The sequence below is a fragment of the Neomonachus schauinslandi genome, chromosome 15 (assembly GCF_002201575.2).
Source record: "Neomonachus schauinslandi chromosome 15, ASM220157v2, whole genome shotgun sequence".
In the NCBI taxonomy this organism is placed as follows: domain Eukaryota; kingdom Metazoa; phylum Chordata; class Mammalia; order Carnivora; family Phocidae; genus Neomonachus; species Neomonachus schauinslandi.
Genome location: NC_058417.1, coordinates 39135647 through 39144805, shown reverse-complemented (window position 1 = coordinate 39144805; position 9159 = coordinate 39135647). Strand labels below are relative to the sequence as shown.

General features: G+C 42.1%; 1 protein-coding gene across 1 annotated transcript; it reads left to right on the top strand.

Annotated features, from left to right (window-relative positions):
- Positions 1-2114: 2114 nt before the first annotated feature.
- On the top strand, positions 2115-7572 carry KRT12 (keratin 12). The gene is made up of 8 exons (XM_021704128.1): positions 2115-2716; positions 3103-3185; positions 4140-4296; positions 5176-5337; positions 5436-5561; positions 5700-5920; positions 6575-6645; positions 7133-7572. The coding sequence occupies exons 1-8, from the start codon at positions 2159-2161 to the stop codon at positions 7222-7224; spliced, it is 1470 nt and encodes a 489-aa protein (XP_021559803.1). The 5' UTR covers positions 2115-2158; the 3' UTR covers positions 7225-7572.
- The last annotated feature ends 1587 nt before the right edge of the window (positions 7573-9159 follow it).

Here is a 9159-nt window from a genome sequence, read left to right as displayed (position 1 = left end):
GCACTGCAACCTGAATCCTATCTTTGCCACTTCCCAGCTGTGTGGTCTTGTATAAGTCACTTAACATTGTGACCCCCAGACTGCTCATTTGGAAAAATGGGACAAAAGTATCCAACTTCAGAGGTTGCCACAAGGGTTAAAAATAATGTCTGCAGTTTATCTGACCCCGTGTCTACAACATAGTAAGCACACTATCACTATCAACAATTCAAACAAGGACAAGCTCAGACAAAATGCTTGTAATATACATTAAAGGAATCCTTGCTAAAAATTTCCATATGAGGCCAAGGTCCCTGGCATTTCCACTTAACACATCTCCATCCTCTCAAGAAATGAAACAAATGGATTATGGCATCTCTCATCAAGCTGAGTCTGCATTTGATTGCTGCATCCTTTCTATAGCTATTGTGAGTGAGAATACAGTTTCTGTAAATGTCTTGCTTAAGACCCCTTTATTTAGAAATCCCATTGGTGGGGCACTTGGGTGGCTCAGTCGTTGGGCATCTGCCTTCGGCTCAGGTCGTGATCCCAGGGTCCTGGGATTGAGCCCTGCATCGGGCTCCCTGCTCGGTGGGAAGCCTGTTTCTCCCTCTCCCACTCCCCCTGCTTATGTTCCTTCTCTCGCTGTGTCTCCCTCTGTCAAATAAATAAATAAAAAATCTTTAAAAAAAAAACGAAAAGGAATCCCATTGGCCTGCTCCTTGTGACATGTATAGGCTGGGGAAAAATATGTCCCTTCCCATGTGTCCCTTCTACAGTAAGGTAAAAGGAAGCTGGAATTGGATTTCACCCTGGGTTCATCATTCCTGTCCCTGGGAAAGTAAATAAATAAATAAATAAATAAAAAGGGTCACACAGTCCTTCTCCTTGCCAGAATTGACACTGAGTATTCCCTATAGAGGCCTGACATGGGCTTCGGGTGAAGTCCTCCGCATTTGCCCCCACATCACCGGGGGCACTGCTGGCTCCAGCTCAAAGACTGTGCACAGGCTTAGAGAACCTCACTTTCTGGGAAGCTAGAGTCAAGGCAGAGACTATCTGGATATTAGAGTGGGGGGCAGGGGTTGAGAGTGCAAGCAGTGACAGAATTTTAATATACAAAAAATCAATTGTATTTTGATACATTAGCAATGCTGGAGGTTGAGCAGCAAGCCATCAGACAAGGTTCCTGATTCCACAGAGTTTACTAAGAAGGTAATTCTTATGTAAAGGAAGAGCTGCTGAAAATACTGTAATACTCTACTCAAAAATAGCATTTTTCAATGTTTAAGGGGTCCTCTTTCTGAATTAGAAAGAAAGAAACCATGTAACATCCCAATCCTAATCTGAGATTTTAAAATCCTTGAGAGTTCAAATTCCTGTATCAATCTGGAAAACGCATTTTTTTTTAATTTTAAAGATTTTATTTATTTATTTGACAGAGACAGAGAGATAGAGAGCGGACAAGCAGAGGGAGCGGGAGAGGGAGAAGCAAGCTCCCCACTAATCAGGGAGCCTGATGCGGGGCTCGATCCCAGGACCCTGGGATCATGACCTGAGCCGAAGGCAGACGCTCAACTGACTGAGCCACCCAGGCGGCCCCTGGAAAATGCATTTATTCCCCACCTTCCACCAGTGCATTTCACAACTGCTTTGAAACTATATTCCACTAGAAGATAGACTAGATCGTGGTCAGATGGTTTACATTTAGTTTTCTAAAGGAAACAAGTAGGAAATATAAGTGAAGAACTTTAAGAAGCTCAAGGCTGAGGGTGACGAACGATTAATTTATCCACTCAACAATCACTCATTGCTTTCCTACAGTGCATAAAACACTGGACAGTGCAGAGAATCCAAGCAATGGAATAATCTGGAAGAGAAAATATCTTGTGACAACCTATCTCCACTCCACCCAGATTTCTTTTTCGTATAACAAATATGTAATGGGCACAATTATTCAATTATTTCTATACTAATGAGTTTTCAGTATGCATAAATCATTTACTGGTTGAGCTGGTCAAAAAAGGGGGGGCATGATATTTTGAGTGAAGAGAGTGAACTTTTCAACTGCAGCACCCATTTCATGACCTATAAAAGGCCAGCCTTTTTGCCTTACTGACACTGCTTCTTCTCAGGTTGTGGCCCCCATCCCAGGGCTGTGGATCTTTCCAGCAACACCATGTCTCTCTCAGTGCACACCTCTGGGCTGCCCCGGCGGCTGTCTTCCCAGAGCAGAGCCAGGGGCACGTCTGCTTCCATTGTTGGCAGTAGCTATGGGGGGAGCACCTTCGGCTTTGGAGACAGCTGTGGGGGAGGCTTTTCCACTGCTTCCATGTTTGGTTCTAGTTCTGGCTTTGGTGGTGGCTCTGGAATTTCCCTTGCAGGAGGACTGGGCACTGCTTATGGGGGAGCCCTGGGAGGTGGCTTTGGAGGTCTTGGAGGTGGCTTTGGTGGCCTGGGAATTGGATTTGGGGGAAGCCCAGGAGGTGGCTTTGGAGGTATTCTCTCTGGCAATGATGGAGGCCTTCTTTCCGGATCAGAAAAGGAAACCATGCAAAATCTTAATGACAGATTGGCTTCCTATCTGGATAAGGTTCGAGCTCTAGAAGAGGCTAATACTGAGCTAGAAAACAAAATTAGAGAATGGTATGAAACACGAGAATCTGGGACTGGATACCCCGGGTCACAGAGTGATTACAGTAAATATTATCCATTGATCGAAGACCTCAGGAATGAGGTAAGAATATGGTTTTTGAAGGGGCTTTGGGGATTCTTTTTTATTTTTCTTTTTTGCTATTATAATATTTTACAATGACAAACTGCCTAAAACTTAAGGTATTTCTCAATTTGACTGTATTGGGAGCAATTTCTCATCTCAAGATACTTAGTTTCATTTTATCATTTATCATAAAAAGTGTATTTCCACTACCTTTCTGCAAAAAAAATGTTTCTCAGTTTTTAAATAAAATGTTATAAATACGTTTTCTTTTAAAAAGTTAAACTGTCTTAAACTCTTAATAAAATAGCATGTTAACATCACCTAAAAATTTCTTTTCAGAAATGCACTCACATAATACTAGTATTTTACAACTTCATTTTTTGTGTTTTCCCCTATTTTGCCAGATCATTTCTGCCAGCATTGGAAATGCCCAGCTCATCTTGCAGATCGACAATGCAAGACTGGCTGCTGAAGACTTCAGAATGAAGTGAGTACAACAAAAGAAAGACTAATGATAATTGATATGTCTCATCATTTCTTCTTATTCCCTATTTTCCTGCCTTTGTTGATGGCAAATGTTTCAAACCCTCTGCAGTACGCATGCTCCACACATTTGTTGTTTTGGTAAATTTACACTGGGCATTCTAGGAAGAAAGCAGATTCAAACACAATTCACATTCACGTCCTTAATTATAAGCTACTTAAACCTAGGGCTACAATCACCACCATGCTTGTAATTTGCTTTTGGCTCATAATGCAACATGATATTTACACCAATGTCCTAAACCTCAATCTTCCAAGTATCAAAATGAATTAATAATGTTTTTACCTAGAAGTGAAATTATCTTTTTCCTAATGACACATACCACAAAAATATTAACCACACACCTATTTTTATATTCTTTCCTCTTCTCCCATATTCCACCCTCCCACACATAAGAGAGAAACACTAACGCTTGTTTTGCTCCATGAAATCTCCATGCAGGATGTTCCAGTGGTGAATGATCCTGATAAAAGCTATTAGAGAAGTACCAATGTCCTAAATTAAATCATGAATAAAAGTTAAGCAAAAAAAATTACTTTTTTATTTTCAACTGCTTTTAGGATTCCATCAGAAACTCCACCTGGAGAGGGGCTACTACTGTTTATAGCCAGGGCAGCCAGCCAAAAGGGGAAACTGTTCCCTGGGATGCAGGGCTACTGAGGTTCATTGCTGGGAGAAAAGTCTCACCTCACAATTTTCTGGCTTCTTTCCAACTGAGCAGTAAACTATTATGAAAAAAAAGGAAAGAAAAATGTTAAAAAGTAGACAGAGCATCATACGTTACCACCTCTACATAATCACTTCCACCAGGACACAAAACAGCCCTGAAGATGATGGCAGGGGCCTTATTCAAATGGGTACGTTGACTCTGGAAACTGTTTTGCGCTTGGTTTTCAGGTATGAGAACGAGCTGGCCCTGCGCCAGAGTGTGGAGGCCGACATCAACGGCTTGCGCCGGGTGCTGGACGAGCTGACCCTGGCCAGAGCCGACCTGGAGATGCAGATCGAGAACCTAACAGAAGAACTGGCCTACCTAAAAAAGAACCATGAAGAGGTAGGCAGATTTCTAAGCTGCTTTTTTCCCTCCCGAATCCAAAAATTACAATTTCAAATTTACAAATCCAGAGTTAGAACGGATATGGATGACACATGATACCCCTGTTAAACTGGCTATTTGTTTTGAATTTCAGGGTGTATGTGTATGTGTGGTGGTGGTGGTGGGATTGATGGTGGTTCCTGTTAAAGTTTAACAGATTAGAGGTGCTTTCTGATTTTGTCATTTTCATCATTAGATAAGGACAACCAGAATTTTAATTGTCCTAATTGAGTGATTTTTAAAAATATAGTATTTTTGAAGTTCAAAAACAAAAGTCTGCCAATAATACATACTGTTATATACGTTGGAGAAACTGGTTATGCCCCGTGTAAAACACACAATAAACTCTAGTATGCCACATAGTATATCAAAAGCTGGTGTATAAACAGACATTAATCAGGACCCCGGCAATGGCTTCCAAAGAGCTTTCTATTGAAAATCAATGACTATGGTACGAACAGTGTGCAAGCCTTGGCACTGTCTATAGCCCCAGTTTGGCAGCTGTGGTTGAAACCCCACTATAACTTTTCCACCAGGCCTTCCCTTCTTTGTAAAGGCCCTGGACCCCCAAGAAGCAGGGCCAACTCATCCATTTGCCATGGTAGGCACAGTCCCTAGGGCCCATGGTAAGTTTAGGGACCCAAGACAAGGTCTTAAGTTCTTTTAAGTTAAAAAAAAAATATGAATTTGTAGGTTAAAAAAAAAAGTTTTAATATATTGCATTATTTCGGTCGCCAACATGGTCATAAAATAGACGTTTAAGGTCTTCTCTGTTGGAAGAGACCCACGAAAGTTATAACGGGCCTCTGCGCCCCTCTTCTCATTCGCTGTCCCCAGGAGCTCCAAAGCGTCCGGGCAGGTGGCCCAGGGGAGATCAGCGTGGAAATGGACGCTGCTCCAGCGGTGGACCTCACCAAGCTCCTCAACAACATGAGGGCGCAGTACGAAGCCATCGCTGAGCAGAATCGTAAGGACGCAGAGGCCTGGTTCATTGAAAAGGTACCACAAACAAAAACAAAAGGCTTTGCCACATTTGCAGAAAAGATCCACGGGAGCAGCGCGCGCTCACGTCCCTTCGCCCCTCTTTGCCGTGGCAGAGTGGGGAGCTCAGGAAGGAGATCAGCACCAACACTGAGCAGCTTCGGTCCAGCAAGAGCGAGGTCACCGACCTGAGGCGCGCAGTTCAAAACCTGGAGATCGAGCTCCAGTCCCAGCTGGCCACGGTAGGGCGTGTACACGCAGCATCATTTCTACTTCCAAAGAAAACGTGGCATCCGCGTTGGTAAGGTCATTGGCCGGCTGCCTTCCTCTGAACGGTCCCCTCCATTGTTCTGTCTCTGCCATTTCCCTCCCACGTGCAGAAGAAATCCCTGGAGGTCTCGCTGGCCCAAGTGGAGGGCGACTACTGCGGCCAGCTGTCCCAGGTGCAGCAGCTCATCGGCAGCCTGGAGGAGCAGCTGCTCCAGGTGCGCGCCGACACCGAGCACCAGGACGCCGACCACCAGCGGCTGCTGAACGCCAAGGCCCGCCTGGAGCTGGAGATCGAGACCTACCGCCGCCTCCTGGATGGCGAGGCCCAAGGGTGAATAGACAGGTTCAAATAGGTTGAAAATAACTTCAGTGGCTGACCAACAGTGGCCACCTGATGCGTTTGGGGCAATAGAAGGAAGGGTTCTCTCGTTGATGGGAAACACCACATCTCCTAACAGCGTGCCTTGGATTTATTCAATGTTCTACACTTTGCAAAGTGTTGTCACGAGTTATCTTACTTGATCATTCATAAAATGCTGGGATAATGGCACCACAGACAGAGGCATACAGAAAACGAGCACTAGAGAAGTCACCCATTAGAGTTCTGATATCAATGCCCCAATGCAAAGAACGACACATCAAACAACAGCCACCCAAATCACCTCACAACGCTACTGCAGTGAACTTTCCAAAAGCAGCAGCCTGGACTAGTGGGAAGAGCCCAAGGCTGTAAATCAGGAAATCTAACTTCTGCCAGTTTGCTTCACTTTGAGAGCCCGTTTTAGGCAGGGTTTGAAGATAAAAGTCCACGGCACTAACTGATTACTCTCAGGGTGCATTATTCAATCGTTGTTCATCAAGAAATTTAGACTACCTTCTCTATTTAGCCATAGTTTTATGTACATTTTCAGCTTAAATAGCTAACTCTTTATTTCTCCTCCTCCCAGAAAGCATCATGTGGTATCATCTCTTGTTTTCTTTACAGTGACGGTTTCGATGAAACTTTATATGTGACAGACTCCAAACCTCAAACACAATCGGTCGACTCCTCTAAAGGTATGTAGATTCCCTAAGAATCACTTAGAATAAGTCAGAATCACACTTATGAATGACTAAAATGATAAGATCTCTTGAATATTGCAGTATTATTAATAATTTAAACTATATTTGCATTCTGAGCCAAGGAAAAATATTTATGCATTCCTGCAGAAAAATGAGTAGATTATACTGTATTAAAACTTCTGGCAAGCCCAGAAGGAAAACAATCTACTCTACAAAGAAGTGTTATGAACATTATAACCACTTTTTAAATTTTTAAAAAGAAAAATATTTTCATCTGTGCATAAGACGACACTATTGAATACATTTCATTTTCACTGAATAAAATGCATTGCTTTAGAATGCAAAAGTCACTTTTGAAAGTTTAAATTAGATGGACACTATCTGCCAATATCTCGTTTAAGGTTTAAGTTAAACAACAACCAGCTTTGGTTGAATATGTGAAACACTAACTCTTGCCCCTTTATTCCATTTTTATCTTTAGACCAAACTAAATCCCGGAAAATCAAGACAATTGTGCAGGAAGTGGTGAACGGTGAAGTGGTCTCATCTCAAGTTCAGGAAGAACTAATGTAAAATTTCACAAGATCTGCCCCATAGTTGTTCCTCAGGAACAGGAAATTTACAAGTAGAAATTATCCCTTTCTGAGTAAGATACTATATTAGTTCAATTCTACTTTAGTCTGTTTCATTCTCCTTGGATTCCCTATTCACTTTGAGTCCCTTTTGCTCTTTAATTACAAGTCACTGTGGCCATGTTGGTCTTTATAACAAGCCAAAATCGCTTTATATCTTTCTGGACCTGGTGTAGTCTTCTAATAAACTTTCTTTTGGTGACCTGGAACATATTTTAATCACAGGATTTTGATCAAGTAGTATTGTTTTAATAGAGTTAAATAAAAGATAAATGGTAATAATGTGAAATACGTACCTTCTTGATTACAACAATAATGTCAAGAGCATAGAGAGAGGTTTGTAAAATACTACTAGTAAAGTAGACAAACACTGAGATGAAGATGTGGAGGTTGGAAATTAAGTTAAGAAGTTTCTTTTAGAAGTTCTGTCCTTTTTACATAAGCCCATCAAGGTTATAGCAAAATTACATTGTCCACTATGGGGGATAACAGTTGTCCTGTTCATTTCCTAGGACCTTCTTTCATTCAGTCAAGAAACACTTATGGAACCCCTACAGTGTGCAAGACTGGAGACTCAAAGACAAACAAGATAGGGTCCCTCCCTGGAGGAGCTCACAATTGAGGGCAGAGATAGATATCTACTAGGAATGGTGATACAGAAATATAGGGCACATAGAAGTTCAAAGGACACATGGAGGAAGAAGTGAACAATTGGTCAGGGAGCAACTAATTGTTTCATACAAAAATCAACCATACAACAATTTGTCAGGGGGCAACTAATTGTTTCATACAACAATCAACCTGGGTGGCTTAGTAGGTTGGTCATCCGACTCTTGATTTTGACTCAGGTTGTGATCTCAGGGTCATGGAATCGAGCCCTGAATTGGACTCTGTGCTCAGAGCAGAGTCTACTTGAGATTCTCTTTTTCCTTCTCATTCTGCCCCTCCCCCCACTCTCTCTCTCTCTCTCTCTCTCTCTCTCTCTCTCTCAAATTAATTAATCAATTTTAAAAAAGAAAATAAATCAGCCAGGCAGAGAAGGGAAAAAGGGAACAGAGGAACACATGTAAAAAAACACAAGGGTATAAACAAACATTGCTTCGATGTCCTTTCTCCTATCTGGCACTGGTGAGGCCCAGAGTGGGGTTTCTTTTGGGGCTCACAAGTCAATAACAGATATCATGTTCTGGGTTGTGGCAGGAGGTGGCCAAAGTCTAAGCCTGAGTAGATGGGGGTTCAATCTGGATTGCCAAATTCAAAACCCTAAAAGGAAAAATAAGAGCAGGATTTAATGATTAAGAGCCTGGGCTCTGAAGCCAGACTGGCTCTGCCACTTCATAACAAGTAACCTAATCTCTGTGTGTCTCAGTTTCCTGATCTTTGAAGTGGGTGGGTTTTGTGGAGATTAAATGAGATAACATACATAAAGCACTAGGAGCACTCTCTGGCACCTAACAAGTACTCAGTATTTGCATTCTATTATTATTAGTGTACGGAACCAAAATGGGATGCAGAACCCAGATGAGTAAGGAGTGTCAAAGGGAGCAGAAGGGAGAGGGAAGAGTCATGCAAGCCTGGAGGAATTCCCTCGCTGAGTGCAAAAGCCCATGGAAGCTTATTATGCCATGTTAGCTGACTTGCTTCAGCATGCAGCTTTCTGAAGTCACACTTCCTTTTAATATTTGCTAGTGGTGGCATTCCTATACACCAACAACAAGACAGAAGAAAGAGAAATTAAGGAGTCAATCCCATTTACAATTGCACCCAAAACCATAAGATACCTAGGAATAAATCTAACCAAAGAGACAAAGGATATGTACTCAGAAAACTATAAAATACTCATGAAAGAAATTGAGGAAGACACAAAGAAATGGAA